Source organism: Cetorhinus maximus, unplaced genomic scaffold (genome assembly GCF_964194155.1).
Source record: "Cetorhinus maximus unplaced genomic scaffold, sCetMax3.hap1.1 HAP1_SCAFFOLD_2225, whole genome shotgun sequence".
Lineage (NCBI taxonomy): Eukaryota > Metazoa > Chordata > Chondrichthyes > Lamniformes > Cetorhinidae > Cetorhinus > Cetorhinus maximus.
In genome coordinates, this window is record NW_027598164.1 from 29,607 (window position 1) to 50,000 (window position 20,394).

Here is a 20,394-nt window from a genome sequence, read left to right on the forward strand (position 1 = left end):
ATCTACAAGGCACAAGTCAGGAGTGTGATGGAATACTCTCCACTTGCCTGGATGAGTGCAGCTCCCACAACACTCGAGAAGCTCGACACCATCCAGGACAAAGCAGCCCCTCTTGATTGGCACCCCATCCACAAACATTCACTCCCTCCACCACCGACGCACAGTGGCAGCAGTGTGTGTACCATCTACAAGATGCACTGCAGCAACTCGCCAAGGCTCCTTCGACAGCATCTTCCAAACCCACGGCCGCTACTACCTAGAAGGACAAGGGCATCAAAGAAATGGGAACACCACCACCTGGAAGTTCCCCCTCTGAGCCACTCACCGTCCTGACCTGGAAATGTATCGGCCGTTCCTTCACTGTCGCTGGAACTCCCTCCCACCCCTAACTGTGGGTGTACCTATACCACATGGACTGCAGCGGTTTAAGAAATCAGCTGGCGAACACCTTCTCAAGGGGCAATTAGGGATAGGCAATAAATACTGGTCTATCGAGCAGCGCCCACATCCTATGAACGAATGAAAAAAAAATCATTAAATACTGCCCTCTTTACCTGGCTACTGTTTTGCATTTACCTGGGAGAGGGAAGAATTGTGGTAATGTGAAATGTATGTTAAAGCCTCCAATTATACCTGACATTCACTTCCCTGGCATTCAGTGCAGCGGAATAGCAGTCCTGGCGCACAGAAGTCGGAGAATGTGAATTGATGTTAGTTTACACATGGTCGATTGTGTCAATGAGCAATTATGCCTATTATGCATTTTCCCTGAATTTCGGTTGCATTGCTTTTGGGTTAAATGAAAAGCTGGCGAAATTCATATCAGGCGTTTCCTGCTGGGAATCAAAACCAAAATGGACCTCAGGTCTTCCCTTTACATTTTATGACTGGCTTCCCCTCACCTCCACGCCTCTCCCCCACCCCCCAACCCCGCAAGCCTCTCTCCAGGCAGTTGAAGCCCTTCTCCTCCTCCTTTATCCAGTACCGTTAAGGAGAGTGAGCAAGGCCACTGGAAACCGACCTGTTCGGGCTCACCGCTCTCCTCCCACTCAACCCAGTGCCCCAGCGATCCCCTATTTGTACTCCTGTCGTGAAACAAAAATTGAACAAAAACGATGTGTAAGACGGCGGGTGGTGGGGGCCGGTGGGGGTGGTGAGACGGTGGGTGGGGGGACCACGGGGGTCGAGGCAGAGGCAGCCCCCAGTTGGACATTGCGCCAGTTGTTTGCACCCATGACCCCAGGGTATTAACCCGGGCCTCCGGATTGTGGGTCCGACGACAACGCTGCAGTGCTGCCTTCTCCCCGTTCCCAATTCAATTGGGAAATGTGGAAGGAAACAGAGAACCTGCACAGCTGCAGCGAAAGTGGTCACACCTCAGCCACATGCCTCGGCCCGTTGAAAGATAGGGAGGGCCTGAACAACCTCGTTCTCTGGCGTCTCATTCCCACGGTGACCTGATTTTCGCCACCTCCTTGTTTCATCCAATCTCCCTCCCCCACCCCCCTCCCCGTCTCATTTTTCGCCTTCAGACCAGCCGACCAAGCCGCACATCCAGCTGTTCCGCACATCTGGCAAGTATTCCATCGGCGAGTACGTGAGCATCAGGTGCACCGCCTCCTCCATCTTCAGCGGGGCCATCTTCCTGCTGCTCAAGGTCGACGGGGAGAGCCCCGTGGCCTACCAGGCCGTGCCAACGGCAGGATTCTCGATGACCTTCTCCATCGCCAACCTCACCTACGCCGACAACGGGTATTACCTCTGCCTCTACCAGCTCAAGAGGTCGGGAAAACTGTACAACTCCTCGGAGAGTGAGCGTGTCAAAGTGACCGTGACAGGTAAGGCTGGCCAACCCTTTCAGGGCTCAGATGACGGGCTGGCTGAAGAGTTTCGGCTCCTCCCCCTGAAGGGAAATAAGAACACGTAGAGAAAGGGGGGAGTGGCAGGTGGAGCAAAAGAGAAGGCCGGGGATAGGTTAGAGGCCCAGGGTAGATTGAATGTTAAAGCTGGCACCGAGCACGGGGCAAAGAGAGCGGTAATGAGAGCATGAAAGGCTAAAGCTTTTGGTCCGGAGTGGATGTTAATAGCAGAATAACGGTCAGCCCTGTCTGAAAGCGAAATAGCAGAATGTGTAAAGAGCTGAATGAAGGTCAGCACTGGTCCAGTGTAGGTGTTAATAGCAGAATAAAGGTCAGCACTGTCTGAAAGCGAAATAGCAGAATGTGTAAAAAGCTGATGAAGGACAGAGCTGGTCCAGAGTAGGTGTTAATAGCAGAATGAAGGTCAGCACTGTCTGAAAGCGAAATAGCAGAATGTGTAAAGAGCTGAATGAAGGCCAGAGCTGGTCCAGAGTAGGTGTTAATAGCAGATTGAAGGTCAGCACTGTCTGAAATGAAAAAAAAAATACTTGAGAACAAGATACGGACTGACACTTTTGAGAAAAAATATCACTTTGTTCAGTGTTTATCTTTGCAATGATACAATTCAGAAAAATAAACACATTATAAAGAGGACAAAGAAAACATCTTCAGTGGGTGCAAGAGGGACACGGGAGATCTCGATCTCTGCCCTGCCATTTGGAAATGGCCCCTGTAAAAGTTGGTTCCGAGGGTTAATTCGAAACCCTCATCAGACATTAGTTGCATCCCTGGAGTTTGCGTTTACTGCGGCTGTCAAGGAGCATGCACTGCACCACGCAGGCCAAGCCTGGGGGCAGGAACTCGGAGTGAGTGACGGTACCGAAGTGAGAATGTCACTGAATTGGAAACCTGGGGCCCTGGGATCGAATCCCATCACAGTTGGTGGGTGGTGGAATCTGAATTCGATCAAAATCACTGGCATCTACCTGGCCGAGTGGGAAAGTTGCCCTGTGTACCAAAAGCAGGGTAAATCCAACCTAGCCAATTACCACACCATTGGTCTACCCTCGATTATCAGTGAAGCAATGGAAGGGGCTATCAAGCGGCACTTGCTTAGCAATAACCTGCTCACTGATGCCCAGTTTGGGTTCTGCCAGGGCCGCTCAGCTCCTGACCTCGTTACAGCCTTGGTTCAAGCATAGGAGCTGAACTCCTGAGGTGAGGTGAGGGTGACCGCCCTTGACATCAAGGCAGCATTTGACCAAGTGTGGCATCAAGGAGCCCTAGCAAAACTGGAGTCAATAGGAATCACGGGCAAAACTCTCCGCTGGTTGGAGTCATAGCAAGCACAAAGGAAGATGGTTGTGGTGGTTGGAGGTCTGTTATCTCAGCTGCAGGAGTCCCTAAGGGCAGTGTCCTAGGCCCAACCACCTTCAGCTGCTCCATCAATGACCTTCCTTCCATCGTAAGGTCAGAAGTGGGGAATGTTCGCTGATGGTTGCACAATGTTCAGCACCATTCGCGACTCCTCAGATACTGAAGCAGCCCATGTCCAAATGCAGCAAGACCTGAACAGTATCCAGGCTTGGGCTGACAAGGCAGGTGACATTTGTGACACACAGTGACCATCTCCAACAAGAGAGAACCCAACCATCGCCCCTTGATGTTCAATGGCACCCCCCATTATCAACATCCTTGGAGTTCCCACTGACCAGAAACTGAACTGGGATCAGCCAAAAAAATACTGCGACTACAAGAGCAGGTCAGATGCTAGGAACCCTGTGGTGAGTAACTCACCCCCTGACTCCCCAAAGCCTGTCCACCATCTACAAGGCACAAGTCAGGAGGGTGATGGAATACTCCCCACTTGCCTGGATGAGTTCAGCTCCCACAACACTCAAGAAGCTGGACATTGTCCTGGAAAAATCAGCCTGCTTTATTGGCCACACATTCACAGTAGCAGCAGTGTGTACACCATCTACAAGTTGCACTGCAGCAACTCACCAAGGCTCCTTAGGCAGCACCTTCCAAACCCACAATCACTACCACCTATAAAGACAAGAACAGAAGATAGATGTGAACACCTACACCTGGAAATTCCACACCAATTCACTCAACATCCTGACTTGGAAATATATTGGCCGTTCCTTCACTGTCACTGGTCAAAATCCTGGAACTCCCTCCCTAACAGCACTGTGGGTGTACCTACACCACACGGACAAAATCCTGGAACTCCCTCCCTAACAGCACTGTGGGTGTACCTACACCACACGGACAAAATCCTGGAACTCCCTCCCTAACAGCACTGTGGGTGTACCTACACCACAGGGACAAAATCCTGGAACTCCCTCCCTAACAGCGCTGTGGGTGTGCCTACACCACACGGACAAAATCCTGGAACTCCCTCCCTAACAGCACTGTGGGTGTACCTACACCACAGGGACAAAATCCTGGAACTCCCTCCCTAACAGCACTGTGGGTGTACCTACACCACAGGGACAAAATCCTGGAACTCCCTCCCTAACAGCGCTGTGGGTGTACCTACACCACAGGGACAAAATCCTGGAACTCCCTCCCTAACAGCACTGTGGGTGTACCTACACCACACGGACAAAATCCTGGAACTCCCTAACAGCACTGTGGGTGTACCTACACCACAGGGGACAAAATCCTGGAACTCCCTCCCTAACAGCACTGTGGGTGTACCTACACCACATGGACAAAATCCTGGAACTCCCTCTCTAACAGCGCTGTGGGTGTACCTACACCACAGGGACAAAATCCTGGAACTCCCTCTCTAACAGCACTGTGGGTGTACCTACACCACAGGGACAAAATCCTGGAACTCCCTAACAGCACTGTGGGTGTACCTACACCGCAGGGACAAAATCCTGGAACTCCCTCCCTAACAGCACTGTGGGTGTACCTACACCACAGGGACTGCAGTGGTTCAAGAAGGCAGCTCACCCACCACCTTCTTAAGGGCATCGAGCGATGGGCAATGAATACTGGCCCAGCCAGAGAAACCCACATCTCGTGAATAAATTTTTAAAAATCAGGAACTTCATGTCTTATTAATGACCAGGGGGGGAAAAATCCATCTCGTTCACCAATCCTCTTTAGGGAAATATATCTTCTGTTCTTTATGTGGTCTAACCTACCTATGACTCCAGACACTCAGCAATATGGTTGGCTCTACACTCCCTGGAACCTGCACCATGTGGATTGTGCGGGTGTACCCACGCTACGCGGACTGCAGCGGTTCTAGAAGACAGTTGGCCACCAGCCTCTCCAGGGTCAATTAGAGATGGGCAGTTAATGCTGCACCTTGCCAGCAACGCCCACATCCCACGATTGAATGATACAAGGACCAGCTGTTGGTACACTGCTGCCACTCTCTGCCACCTCCGCAGCATCCACCTTGTTAATTTGACTTGAGGCTAGCAGATTGCCCGCATCAAGTTTCTGACAGTGCGCGTTCGTCAAATAATGAGTCTTGCATGACAATTTTGACTGTTCCTCATTGACGGTTGTCTCCGCTGAGCATTATGGTAAGTAAAAAGTCAGCTTGGGCAGAATCGCATTGGCAGGCAATTAAACGCATTGCCTCACTGTCCAGTCCCACGTACTGTGTGGGAATGCACTTTGGGAAAGGAAGGACTGGCAAACTGGAGCTCATTTCTCCTTGGTGAAAGAAATAAAGGATGGCTGACCGAGCTGAGGTCTTTAAAACTACGAAAGGCTTTAATAGGGTGGGCGCTCTTCATTAACTGGACCGTTAATGTAAGATAGCTACCGAAAATCCAACCGGGAAGTCGGGATGAACTTCCTTTACCCAAATGATGGTGAGAACACTGAGCTTTGTTGCCTGAGGGAGAGTTCGAGGTGAATCCTACAGATGCATTTGAGGGGAAGCTAAACAAACAGACAAAGGCACTGGGCACACGTTTGCAGTAGACAGGGAGTGAGGCCTGGTGATGTGGGATTTAGGTGGGGAGGCCCGAATGGAGCATAAACACTTGGGCACGATCGAGGCTTGGGTGGGTACCACAGGGGCTTGGCACCTTTGTTGGCACCTTTAGTCGTACTTAAATTTCATTTTTGTTAGTCTTCTTTCAGAGTTTCTCTTTGTTTTCGCAGTTTCCCTTTAAGGGGCTGCCATTTAATTTGCCCCCTTGTTTTATTAATTGAGTTTAATTGTTTTTTTACCCCCGAAAATAGTATAAACACTAGCAGGCGCTGCTTTGGTGTTGCATGTATAAAGTTATGAGGGGGTGTATTTAGGGTAGACAGGGACTTTTCCCCTTGATAGAGGGATCAATAATCAGGGGGCATAGATTTAAGGTAAGGGGCAGGAGGTTTAGAGGGGATGTGAGGAAGAATTTTTTTCACCCAGAGGGTGGTGGGAATCTGGAACTCACTGCCTGTAAGGGTGGTAGAGGCAGAAACCCTCATAACATTTAAGAAGTATTTGATTGTGTACTTGTGATGCCTTGGCATATAAGGCTATGGGCCTAGTGCTGGCAAATGGGATTAGAATAGACCATAAGACATAGGAGCTGAAATTAGGCCATTCGGCCCATCGAGTCTGCTCCGCCATTCAATCATGGCTGATAATTTTCTCAACCCCATTCTCCCGCCTTCTCCCCATAACCTTTGATCCCCTTACCAATCAAGAACCTATCTATCTCGCTCTTGAATACACTCAATGACCTGGCCTCCACAGCCTTCTGTGGCAATGAATTCCATAGATTCACCACTCTCTGGCTAAAGAAGTTTCTCCTCATCTCTGTTCTAAAAGGTCTTCCCTTTACTCTGAGGCTGTGCCCTCGGGTCCTAGTCTCTCCTACTAATGGAAACATCTTCCCCACGTCCACTCTATCCAGGCCTTTCATTATTCTGTAAGTTTCAATCAGATCCCCTCCCTCATCCTTCTAAACTCCATCGAGTATAGACCCAGAGTCCTCAAATGTTCCTCATATGTTAAGCCTTTCATTCCTGGGATCGTTCTCGTGAACCTCCTCTGGACCCTCTCCAGGTGCCAGCACTAGTTAGGTACTTGTTTGACCGGCGCAGACTAGATGGGCCCAAGGGCCTTTTTCTGTGACTCTATCACTCTATGCCAAATGTGGTGTTATATGGAATCCTCTGCAATCTACAGAGTTGGCTGTTAGGCTAAGGGTGCCAACGCTGGGGTTCCTCCCCACCCAGTCCCCCCCCGCAATCACCCTACTTCTTCCACATTTCGTGCTGTTTGCCCTCACCCTCGCTTGCAAACCCCTCCGTGGTCTCACCTCCCCCCCATCCCCAATTCTGAAGTCTCCTCCAACCCCACAACCCTTTGATCTGCCCTGCTGTCACCCAGTTCCACCCTCCTCGAGCATCAGCGACAATCATTGGGAAGGCAAATGGGATGCTGGTTCCTTACTGAAAGGGCGGTGGTGGAGAGTGGGGTAGAAATGTAGGGAAGGGCTTGCTACAACGATACAGGGCATTCGTGAGTCTGCGTACCATTAATATCTCCTCACTGAAGGAAGGGTATACTTGTAGCGGAGGCAGTTGAGGTGCATTGTTGGCCTACTGTTAATGCACTAGGCTAATGCAGGTTCAAATCCCTCCCGGAACTCCTCCTGCCTTTTTTACCCGTGTCGGAGGCTACTTAACCCGACACGTCTGTGGACGATGCCAGCTCCCAATGTGGCCCCCTCCTCTGCATTGCCGGGGGAGACTAAACGCAGACTGGGTGCCTGCTTTGCTGAACACCTTCGGTCTGTCCGCAAGCATGACCCAAACCTCCCTGTCGCTTGCCATTTTAACACTCCCACCCTGCTCTCATGCCCACATGTCCGTCCTTGGCCTGCTGCATTGTTCCAGTGAAGCTCAACGCAAACTGGAGGAACAGCACCTCATCTTCCGACCGGGCGCTTTACAGCCTTCCGGGTTTAACGTTGAGTTCAACGACTTCAGACCACGAACTCTCTCCTCCGTCTCGACCGCATCCTTTTGAAATCCATTTTTTAACGTTGAATTTAAATTTAAATTTATTTTTATGCGTTATTTATTTATTGATTCGTTCAGTTTTTTTTGATCCTTTACCCCCAGTCACCACACCCCACCCTCCAAAAAGGGCCATCTATCACTTGTTCCTATGTTGTGATCTCACTGAACGCTGACCCTTCTGCTATTCAGACATTCCGCTATTGTACCTTTATGCCACCATCAACACCTTCTTTAGACTTTAACGCTATCATTAACACTCCCTTCGTCTTGTGTCCAAGACATCTTTGTCGATCTCTCCTGAGATCACACCTATAGCCGACCTTCCACCTTGCTCCCCCTGCTCCACCCCCAGTATAAAATGCATCAAGTGTCTACTGCTGTCCAGCTCTGAAGGAGGGCCATACGGAGATGAAACGTTAAGCCTGTTTCTCTCTGTGTAGACGCAGGATGGGGTGGGATCGGACCAGCTGCGGACTACGCACCGCCTCTGTCCTTACGTCCTCTTGCGGCCAATTGAGTTAGCTCAGCAGGAGCTGCGTGGGATGGGCAGAGACGATCTGACAGTGGCCATTTTGGGGAACTTCTCACCCGCCGGGGCCCCCCCCCTTCAGAACCCTTCTGGAAGGGTCCCGCCACTTTGTAGCATCACAGGTGTGCGATATGAACACCAGGGCTAAGGAAATGGTTGGGGGCAAAACGAGTGGGGCCTGAGCGACCGCGCCGAACACACAGTGCTTGGTATTTAGTGCAGTCAGCGCTATCTAATTCTATGTCAGACAGATGTTCTACCCAGTGAGTTCCTGTTGTGACTTGCCAAGATGATCCCGCTTTCGGTCTAACGATGTTGACACGAACGTATGAATTAGGAGCGGGAGTAGACCACTCGGCCCCTCCAACCTGCTCGCCCATCCAATAAGACCATGCCTGATTTAATTGTAACCTCAACCCCACATTCCTGCCTCTCCCTGATTAGCCCTTCACCCCTCCTTGTTTACCAAGAATCGATCTTGCCTTAAAAATATTCAAAAACTCTACTTCCACCGGCCTTTTGAGGAAGAGGGTGCCAAAGACTCATGAACCCCAGAGAGAAGAAAACATCACAAGTTGCAATGCACTTAATATGACTGGACTGATAAAGTTCAGCTTCGTAAATGTGCAATGGATGTAAGAAATATCAAATGGAGTTTTGAGGCAGAGTCTTTGAATGTTTTTAAGGCCGAGGTAGATCAATTCTTTGATTAACAAGGGGGGGGTGAAAGGTTATCGGAGGGGTGGGGGAGGCCGGAATGTGGGGTCGAGGTTACAATCAGATCGGGCATGATCTAATTGAATGGGGGAGCAGAGTCGAGGAGCCGAATGGCCTACCCCTGTTCCTCATTCGTATATTTGTATGCTGTTCAGTTTTGGCATCTAAGTTCCGAAGAAGAGTCATATTGGACTCAAAACGTTAACTCTTTGTCTCTCTTCACAGATGCTCCCAGACCTGCTGAGTTTTTACGACACTTTCTGTTATTTTTATCTAGAACTCCGAACGTGGTTTTATGTTACAACGTAAGAGGTGACGCCTGAGCCTTTGGCCAGAGTTGTCCTCACTGGAGTTTAGAAGAATAAGAGGCGTCTTGATGGATGCATATAGGACCCTCAGGGGATTTGACAGGGTGGATGTGGAGAGGATGTTTCCCCTTGTGGGAGAATCTAAACCTAGACATAGAATCTAGACCTTAGGTCACCACATTATAGGAAGGATGTGATGGCACTGGAGGGGGTGCAGAGGAGATTCACCAGGATGTGACCTGGGATGAAACATTTGAGTTATGAGGAGAGGTTGGATAGACTTGGGTTGTTTTCGTTGGTGCGGAGAAGACTGAGGGGTGACCTGATCGAGGTGTACAAGATTATGAGGGGCATGGACAGGGTGGATAGAGAGCAGCTGTTCCCCTTAGTTGAAAGGTCAGTCACAGGTGGACATAAGGTCAAGGTGAGGGGCAGGAGGTTTGGGGGGTGGGTGTGAGGAAAAACTTTTTTTACCCAGAGGGTGGTGAGGGTCTGGAATGCGCTGCCTGGGTGGGTGGTGGAGGCGGGTTAGCCTCACATCCTTTAAAAAGCACCTGGATGAACACGTGACACGTCATGACATTCAAGGCGATGGGGCCAAGCGCTGGTCAATGGGATTAGGTAGGTAGGTCAGGCGTTTCTCACAGTGTCGGTGCAGACTCGATGGGCCGAAGGGCCTCTTCTGCACTGTGTGTGTGATTCTGTGATAGACGTCACTGTTTGTAAATATGGGTTCGTCCATTTAAATGGAGACGAGGAGAATTTCCTTCTCTCAAAGGTTGGTGAGCCTTTGGAAATCTCTTCCCCAAAAGGCGTTGGGAACAGGGTCTTTAAATATGTTTAAGGCCGAGCGTGATAGATTCTGGTTAAGCAAGGTGAAAGGTTATTGGGGGGGTCGGCCGGAATGTGGGGCTGAGGTTACAATCAGATTGGCCGTCAGCTTATTGAATGGCGGGGCAGGCTCGAGGGGCCGAGTGGCCTCCTCCTGTTCCTGCTTCATATGTTCGGACAGCGTGGGATTGAAACAGGTAACCTTTGCTCTGTATATTTCTGAATGGGGAGGAAACTCATCCTGGCTAAGAATGGAGAACAGGCCGTGTTGCATTCGTTGCTTGGTCCAATCCCCCGCCCGGTCGCCGTCCAATCAACATGCCCGTGGAGCTGAAATCGAGCGGGATTTAGAATAGGCGATGTAAAGGTGACCCGGGGCGAATTTCTAGAGCCAATGATGCCCCCCTCCACCCAACCCCGGCCAAAACGGTTTGACCCGGGCCTCTGGAGCAAAGCGATTCACCCGTGCTCACTCTCTCTTTCTTTCCCCCGCCTCAGATGTCCTGTTGCGGCCCTCGATTTCGGTGTTGCGGACGTCCGGCATGTTCGTCCAAGGCGAGGCCGTCAACTTCCGCTGCTCGTCGGCCAGCGTCTTCGCGGTGATCACCTTCTACCTCTACAAAGTGGGCGAGTCGGGACCGGTGGCCTCGGTGGGGCCGACGTCAGCCTCCAGCGCCATCCTGACCATCCACAACATCAGCATGCACCAGGAAGGCTACTTCACTTGCATGTTCAAAGTGCTGATCAACCACAAGATGCACTCGTCCACTCACAGTGACCGGGTCCAGGTCGCCATCACAAGTGAGTCGCCGATTTTTCCCCCCCCACCCCCGCTTTCTGGTTTCGAGGTCACTCCGCATGAGTGACTGAGGCAAAGAGGCAGAGGGCGACGTATCTAAAAATAAAAACAAAAAAAAACTGCGGACGCCGGAAATCCAAAACAGAAACAGAAACACCTGGAAAAACTCAGCAGGTCTGGCAGCATCGGCGGAGAGGGGAGCACAGTTGACGTTTCGAGTCCTCGTGACCCTTCAACAGAACTAAGTAAAATTAGGAAAGGGGTGAAATATAAAAGCTGGTTTAAGGTGGGGGGTTTGTTGGGACAAATAGCCAGTGATAGGTGGAGATAACCAAAATCTGTCACAGATAAAAGCGCAAAGAGGTGTTGAAGGTGGTGATATTATCTAAAGGAATGTGCTAATTAAGAGTAGAAGACAGGACAGATAAGGTGCAGATGGCTCTAGTGGGGGGTGGGGAATACTAAAAGGTAGAAATAAACAATGGTGGAAATACATTTAAAAATAATGGAAATAGGTGGGAAAAGAAAAAATCTGTATAAATTATTGGGCTGAATATTGAGTTCAACAATTTTAGATCTTGAACTCTCTCCTCCATCCCCACCCACTTCCCGTTTCTTCCCCCTCCTTTTTGTTTTTTCCAATAATTTATATAGATTTGTCTTTTCCCACCTATTTCCATTATTTTTAAATGTATTTGCACCCATTGTTTATCTCTACCTTTTAGTATTCCCCCACCCCCCACTAGAGCCATCTGCACCTTATCTGTCCTGTCTGCTACTCTTAATTAGCACATTCCTCTAGATAATATCACCACCTTCAACACCTCTATGTTCTTTTGTCTATGACAGATTTTGGTTATCTCCACCTATCACTGGTTGCTTGTCCCAACAAACCCCACCCCCCCCAACTCATCCCCTTAAACCAGCTTATATTTCACCCCTTTCCTAAGTTTACTTAGTTCTGTTGAAGGGTCATGAGGACTCGAAACGTCAACTGTGCTCTTCTCCGCCGATGCTGCCAGACCTGCCGAGTTTTTCCTGGTATTTCTGTTTCTGTTTCAGCGATGGATCTGAGTTTGCTGATGAGGCCAAGCTAGGGTGGGAAGGTAAGCTGCGGGGAGGAGACTGAGAGGCTGCAAGTCGGGCGAGTGGGCAAAAGGTGACTGATGGGAATGTAACGCAGCGGAGTGCAAGGCTGTTTACTTTGGCCATGAGACTGAAAGAAAACAGAATTTTTTTCTTTATCTAAAAAGGTGAGGGAATTGTAAGTGTCGATGATCAAAGGGTGTGTTTGTAGAAGGAACGCGGAAAGTTAGCATGCAGGCGTAGCAAGTAAGGAGGAAGGCAAATGGCATGTTGGCCTTTATTGCAATGGGATTGGAGTACAAGAATGAAGAAGCCTTGCTACTGTTGTGCAGGGTTTTTGGTGAGACCCCATCTGGAATATGGTGCGCAGTTCTGGTCTCCGTGTTAAATGAAGGATGTACTTGCACTGGAGGTGGTGCAGTGAAGGGTTCACTAAATTGGTCCCTGGGACGAGAGGCTGAGTAAATTGGGTTTATATTAGAACCATAGAACACTACAGCACAGAAAAACAGGCCATTCGGCCCTTCTAGTCTGTGCCGAAATATCATTCCGCTAGTCCCATTGACCTGCACCCAGTCCATAAGCCTCCAGACCTTTCCCATTCATGTATCTATCCAATTTATTCTTAAAACTTAAGAGTGAGCCCGCATTTACCACGTCAGATGGTAGCTCGTTCCACACTCTCACCACTCTCTGAGTGAAGAAGTTCCCCCTAATGTTCCCCCTAAACCTTTCCCCTTTCACCCTAAAGCCATGTCCTCTCGTGTTTATCTCTCCTAATCTAAGTGGAAAGAGCCTACTCGCATTTACTCTGTCTATACCCCTCACAATTTTGTAAACTTCTATCAAATCTCCCCTCATCCTTCTACGCTCCAAGGAATAAAGTCCTAACCTGTTTAATCTTTCCCTGTAACTCAACTCCTGAAGACCCGGCAACATCCTAGTAAATCTTCTCCGCACTCTCTCGATCTTACTGATATCCTTCCTGTAGTTAGGCGACCAGAACTGCACACAATACTCCAAAGTTGGCCTCACCAATGTCTTATACAACCTCACCATAACATCCCAACTCCTATACTCAATACTTTGATTTATGAAGGCCAGTATGCCAAAAGCATTCTTTACAACCTTGTCTACCTGTGATGCCACTTTCCGGGAATTATGTATCTGAACTCCCAGATCCCTTTGTTCCTCCGCACTCCTCAGTGCCCTACCATTTACTGTGTATGTCCTACCTTGGTTTGTCCTTCCAAAATGTAACACCTCACACTTTTCCACATTAAATTCCATCTGCCATTTTCTGGCCCATTTTTCCAGTTGGTCCAGATCCCTCTGGAGATATTCTCTGGAGTTTAGAAGAATGGGAGGCGATCTCATTGAGACCTGCAGGATTGTGAAGGGGTTTCCCAGTGTGGGCGCCGAGGGGTCGATTCCGCTGGTCGGGGGGAATCTAAAACGCGGGGGGCACAATGTCGGGATAAGGGGGCCGATCATTTAGGACTGAGATGAGAAGGAATGCCTTCACTCGAAGGGTTGGGAATCTAGCCCAGAGGATTGTGAATGCTCCATCGTTGAGGGCCGGGATGGACAGATTTTTGGCCTCTCCGTTAATGGTGGGATATGGGGAGCGAGCAGGAAAATGGAGTGGAATCCCAAGTTTAGCTGTGAGCACATTGAATGGCAGAGCAGGCTCGATGGGCCGAATGGTCTACTCCAATCCCTGTTTCTTATGCCCTTGCGTCCCCCTGAAATAGATACTTAAACGTGCATACGTCACACGATGGTCACCATAGCCTTAGGGAAACAAGGGAGATTTACCACAATGGTAGCCTCTGTATGGGAATCTGGTTGTGTGGAGCCACTGGGGGTTGCTTTAGACCAGGGAACGTTCAACTAAGGTTGGTAGCTTGGCGCCAAGAATGAGCAACATGAAAGAGAATAGAGAACTCATGCATGTTCTCCTCAGAACAAAGAAGGTTATGTGGAGATTTCATTGCGTTGATCAAAATTATCAGGGGCTTTAATAGACTAGGGGTGGGGGTAGGCGTGAAAGTGTGGGGGCGGAAGGTGGGACAGGTTTCCTGGCCAATAACAAAAGGATACACAGTTAAGATAAGATAATTGAGGTTTAGATGCAGGTTCAGAAGTCAGGAGTCAAGTTCATGGTGCAGCTCATTTATACATGCTAGAAGCAATGTACATTTATACTCAGGGACCCGGTCGCTTCAGACAAAAGAAATATGGTCAAACCTTATGCCTTTGGTTGAAGCCGGGAGCCTGGGGAGCCTACAGTGCTCCGTTGCTGTCTCCATGGCAACGCGTCGAACAACCCGATTCAGCCGGCCCGCCAAACGGCACCCGTTTGTCCCGTCGCCAACATCGCAGTGACGCTTGGAGACTTGGCGCTCGGGTGTTTTCCCTGATGAGCGTCAGGCGTGAATCTTTGACGAGGCTGTCTCTCGTTTCGGCGTCAGTCCTGTTCTGCGCTGCGAGCGACTGAGACATACGATAAACGTCAGATAAGGCGAGATGCAACAATGGGGCAGGCGCTCGTGTAGTTACGAGCCACGATATTTGAAGACATCCATGTGTTCCTCCTCGTGAGGTGATGTTGAGCCCCTCCTACATTCGCTCATACACTCCTGCCTTACAGACCTTGCAATTCTTTATTCTTAAGAGGGCAACAAACTTACGAGGATATATACATTTTAAAAAGGTATTCATAAAATTTACAACATACGTTTGCAGAAAACAGCTTAGCGTCTGATACAAAGGGTTCCCTGAAGACTTTGAAGATGAGATTCAATTCTCTTAGATACTGCCGAATCTCAGACATGTACATCTTCTCTCAATCATAGTAAGTTTGTTCGTCAGTGGTAATGGCTTCCTCTTCCATGACACCCAAACCTTCCTCATCTTGATGGAACATATCCATTAGTACCTTATTGGCACACATGGCCCCTTTAATGTCTTGTTGGGTGATTTCGTAGTGTCGTATGTTTCGTACACCTCTCATGCTTTGCAAGATGGTGGTTCTGCTTGCAGAGGTGCAGGATTATATTCTGCATGGCCCTACCTCCTCCCTGAGCTTAACTCACCACCAGCCCACCTCCCCCCGCCAACACCAATCGCCCCCCTCCCCCACCACCTTCCCACTGTAGAAATCAGGATTCTGGCTCCCCAGGAAGGGGCAACCTTGTCCGTCAATGCACAGCGGGGGTAAGAGATGCCAAAAGATTGGGTTGACTTGCGTTCAGGCCTTGCGTTCACAAGAGTTGCCTCCCTTTTATCTTTCAGGCAAGGCAGAACGACCCACGATATCCAGGAACACCGAGTTTCATCTGTACCCCCAGGGGCAGCTACTCACCCTGCTCTGCACAGCCCCGAAAGCCTACCGGACCCGCAATTTCCAGCTGTACCAGAATGGGCTGGAGATAAGCACCAGGTTGACCGTGCGCGACTCAGTTGCGGAGTTCACCATGGTGAACACGACGATGGCCAATCAGGGAGACTACACTTGCGCGTACCGGACAACCATCGCCGGGCGGGAGTACAACTCCACCCAGAGTGAATCCCTCGCGATCGCTATTTCAGGTAGGCAGCCGAAGTCCTGCGCAAAGAAAATCGAGACTCGAAACGAGCGCATCCCACATGGTGGCAGCGTCGGGCCGATCGGTGTCAATCTGCTCTCGAACAACGATCCAATTTTTCATTGAAGAGCAAAAAAGAATTGCGGACGCTGGAAATCCGAAACAAAAACAAAAACAAAAAAATAACCTGGAAAAGCTCAGCGGGTCTGGCAGTATCGGCGGAGAGGGAGCACCGCTGACGTTTCGAGTCCTCACGACCCTTCAACAGAACTAAGTAAAAATAGAAGAGAGGTGAAATATAAGCTGGTTTAAGTCGGGGGGGTGGGTGGGGGTGGGACAGGTAGAGCTGGATAGAGGGCCAGTGATAGGTGGAGATAACCAAAAGATGTCACAGACAAAAGGTCAAAGAGGTGTTGAAGGTGGGGATATTATCTAAGGAATGTGCTAATTAAGGGTAGAAAGCAGGACCAGCAAGGTGCAGAGAGCCCTAGTGGGGGTGGGGTGGGGTGCAGGAATCGATAAAGGCTAATTGTTTTATCTCTACCTTTTAGCCTATTTTGATTCCTTCACCCCACCCCGTCCCCGCTAGGGCTATCTGCACCTTGCCCGTCCTGCTTTCTACCCTTAATTAGCACATTCCTTTAGATAATATCACCACCTTCAACACCTCTTTGTCCTTTTGTCTGTGACATCTTTTGGTTATCTCCACCTATCACTGTCCCTCTATCCAGCTCTACCTGTCCCACCACCCCCCACCCCCCAGCCTTAAACCAGCTTATATTTCACATCTCATCTATTTTTACTTAGTTCTGTTGAAGGGTCTTTCGGACTTGCTCCTCTCCACCGATGCTGCCAAACCTGCTGAGTTTTTCCAGGTATTTTTGTTTTTATTTTTGTTTCGAATTGGAATCGGATTGGATTGGAGGACATTTTGAAAAATGCAGCCCCTTTATATGAAGTTAGCAGGATCGGTGTCCAATAAATGAGCAATTTCAGACTTTGGATACGTGTAGAGAGTGGCCAATATCATATCTGACCATGCACATCTTCCCCTTTGATTAAACAATATTAAACAGAGGACCCAATTCTAAAAGGGGTACCAGGGTCAGAGGGACCTAAAATACATCATTGAAGACGGCAAGGGCAGGTAAAGAAAATCTCTTGTAAAGCATAGAGTACCCTAAGCTTTATTATTAGAGTACAGGAGCAAGGAGGTGATGTTGAATTTGCATCAGACACTAGTTCAGCCTCAGCTGGGGTATTGCGTCCAGTTCTGAGTACCGCTCTTTAGGAAGGTTGTGAAGGCTTTGGAGAGTGCAGAGAAGATTCACGGGAATGGTCCCCGGGATGAGGGACTTGGGTGACGTGGATATATTGGGGAAGGCGGGACTGTCTTCCTTGGAGAAGAGAAGATTGCCAGGAGATTCGATAGGGGTGCTCAAAATCGCGAGGGGGCCTGGACAGGGTAGAAGAGGGTGAACCTGTTCCCATTGGTCGTGGCGGGGGGGGTGGAGAGGAGATCAAGAAGGAGAGGGCACGGATTGAAGGGGATCCGGCGGAAGAAGCAACAGCGACCTGGGGAGAAACAGCCTCAGGCATTGGGAGGGGTTCCGGATCTGGAACGCGCTGCCTGAGAAGGCCCGGGGGAGGCAGCTTCAATCGAGGCTTTGAAAAGGGAAGGAAACTGTGGTCTGAAAACGAAGTGTGTGCAGGGTTACAGGGAGAAGGCAGAGGTGGGGCGGGGTGGGGCGGGGTGGGTGGTGAGTTGCTCGGTTGAAGAGCCAGTACAGACAGGATGTGCCGAATAGCCTCCTTCCGTGCTGTGATCATCCTGTAATTCTGCTTGACCCTGCAGTTGAGCTCAGCCAAACAGGGACTTGGAAATGTGGATGGTACAATAGTGGTGGCTTGTATTAGGTAGACAGTAGCTGCCCAACATTCAGCTCGATTTACATCAATGAAATTGTACAGTGGACGGTAAGACGCTGGTAATATCCGCTCCTTTCTCCAGGCGGGGACTATACCAGGCGCCAGTAGCACGATCACCTGTTACTTTGCTCCAGCCACAAGATGAATATGCCAGGATTTTGACCCCGTGACAGTGAAGGAACGGCCGATATATTACCAAGTCAGGATAGCGAGCGACTCGGAGGGGAACTTCCAGGTGTGAGGCTGACAGGGTTAATTCTTCGAGAAGTTGCTATCAGTTGAATAGGTCAGAGGCTGGGAATCCTGCGGCGGAGAGTAACTCAACCTCCTGACTCCCCCAAAGCCTGTCCACCATCGACAAGGCACAAGTCAGGAATGTGATAGAATACTCCCCACTTGCCTGGATGAGTGCAGCTCCCACAACACTCAAGAAGCTCGAAACCGTCCAGGGAAAAGCAGCCTCGCTTGATCGGCACCCCATCCACAAACATTCACTCCCTCCACCACCGACGCACAGTAGCAGCAGCGTGTGTACCATCTACAAGATGCACTGCAGGAACTCACCAAGGCTCCTTCCACAGCACCTTCCAAACCCACGGCCACTACCGTCTAAAAGGACAAGGGAAAAGATAGATGGGAAAACCACAACCTGGAAGTTCCCCTCCCAGTCACTCACCATCCTGACTTGGAAATATATCGGCCGTTCCTTCAGTGTCACTGGGTCAAAATCCTGGAACTCCCTCCCTAACAGCACTGTGGGTGTACCTACACCACAAGGACAAAATCCTGGAACTCCCTCCCTAACAGCGCTGTGGGTGTACCTACACCACAGGGACAAAATCCTGGAACTCCCTCCCTAACAGCGCTGTGGGTGTACCTACACCACAAGGACAAAATCCTGGAACTCCCTCCCTAACAGCACTGTGGGTGTACCTACACCACAGGGGACAAAATCCTGGAACTCCCTCCCTAACAGCACTGTGGGTGTACCTACACCACAGGGACAAAATCCTGGAACTCCCTTCCTAACAGCACTGTGGGTGTACCTACACCACAGGGACAAAATCCTGGAACTCCCTCCCTAACAACACTGTGGGTGTACCTACACCACAGGGAACTGCAGAGGCTCAAGAAGGCGGCTCACCCCCCACCTTCTCAAGGGGCCAAAAGGGATGGGCAATAAATGCTGGCGTCAGCTTGTGATGCTCACACCCCATGAATGAATTAAGATAAAAAAACCACCTTCTCGAGGGCAATTAGGGATGGGCAATAAATGCTGGCCTAACCAGCGATGCCAACAGCCCACGAATGAATTTTTTAAAAAAACCTTTGTAAGGGGGCAATTAGGGATGGATAATAAAAGCTGGCCTAGGTAGAGACCCTCACATCGCATCAAAGAATAACTAAGGAAGCTTCTGATGGGCAATTAGGGATGGATAATAAATGCTGACCTAGCAAGCTGTTCACAGGCTAGGGATATAACTGTATTACAGAGGGTGCAGAGGAGATTTGGAAGAATGTTGGCAGGACTGGGAAATTGTAGCTAAGCAGAGAGATTGGGCAGGGTGAGGTTGTTCTGCCTGGAGCAGAGGAGTAGGAAAGGAGATTTGATTGAGATGTACAAAATTGTGAGGGGCCTGGCCGGAGGGCTTCTTAACTTCAGCAGGGAGGTCAGTGCCCAGGGGGTGTAGAATTACAGCGCTTGGTATTAAAGGCGAGAGAGGAGATGAGGTAAAAGTCTTTCAACCCAAGAGGGTCGCAGGGTCCGGGTGAGCAAATGCTAAGGTCAACTTGCAGGTTGAGTCGGTAGTTAGGAAGGCAAATGCAACGTTGGCATTTATTTGGAGAGGACTAGAATATAAAAGCAGGGATGTGCTGCAGAGGCTTTATAAGGCTCTGGTCAGACCACAATTAGAATATTGTGAGCAATTTTGGGCCCCGTATCTCAGGAAGGATGTGCTGGCCCTGGAGAGGGGTCCAGAGGAGGTTCACGAGAACGATCCCAGGAATGAAAGGCTTAACATACGAGGAACGTTTGAGGACTCTGGGTCTATACTGGATGGAGTTTAGAAGAATGAGGGGGGATCTGATTGAAACTTACAGAATACTGAAAGGCCTGGATAGAGTGGGACGCGGGGAAGATGTTTCCATTAGTAGGAGAGACTAGGACCCGAGGGGCACAACCTCAGAGTAAAGGGAAGACCTTTTAGAACAGAGATGAGCTGAAACTTCTTTAGCCAGAGAGTGGTGAATCTATGGAATTCATTGCCACAGAAGGCTGTGGAGGCCAGGTCATTGAGTGTATTTAAGACCGAGATAGATAGGTTCTTGATTGGTAAGGGGGTCAAAGGTTACGGGGAGAAGGCGGGAGAATGGGGGTTGAGAAACTTATCAGCCGTGATTGAATGGCGGAGCAGACTCGATGGGCCGAATGGCCTAATTTCTGCTCCTATGGCCTTATGGGCTCATCCATAAGGTGCCACTCGCCGTCCTTGACTTGGGAAGAGGATGTCGGCCGTTCCTTCGCTGTGGCCGGGTGAAGCCCCCTAGCCGGGGGGCCTCGGAGGGAGTTGGGCTAAGCGAGGCGAGGCTCGCCTCTTGACCGGCGTAGGCCCGATCCTGCGCCGCGGTCTCCCTGTCGCTCAACGGAAGGAGAAAAGGGGAACCAAAGGGAATAACTGAAACAATAAATAAGCCGATGTGCCTCACGGTTGTTATTTTAACCCCCTCCCCCCCTCACCCCCTC

The 20,394-nt window shown here is 49.9% G+C and overlaps 1 protein-coding gene across 1 annotated transcript in view; it reads left to right on the forward strand.

The window, feature by feature from the left end:
- Positions 1-1,711: 1,711 nt before the first annotated feature.
- Positions 1,712-20,394, forward strand: part of LOC144677081 (uncharacterized) — a gene marked incomplete at its 3' end in the record, with an annotated part of 19,008 nt that continues 325 nt past the window's right edge. The window contains exons 1-3 of the mRNA XM_078537344.1: positions 1,712-1,838; positions 10,743-11,045; positions 15,427-15,723. Of these exons, the coding sequence (XP_078393470.1) occupies positions 1,712-1,838; positions 10,743-11,045; positions 15,427-15,723 (727 nt within the window). The remainder of the gene's footprint in view (positions 1,839-10,742; positions 11,046-15,426; positions 15,724-20,394) is intronic.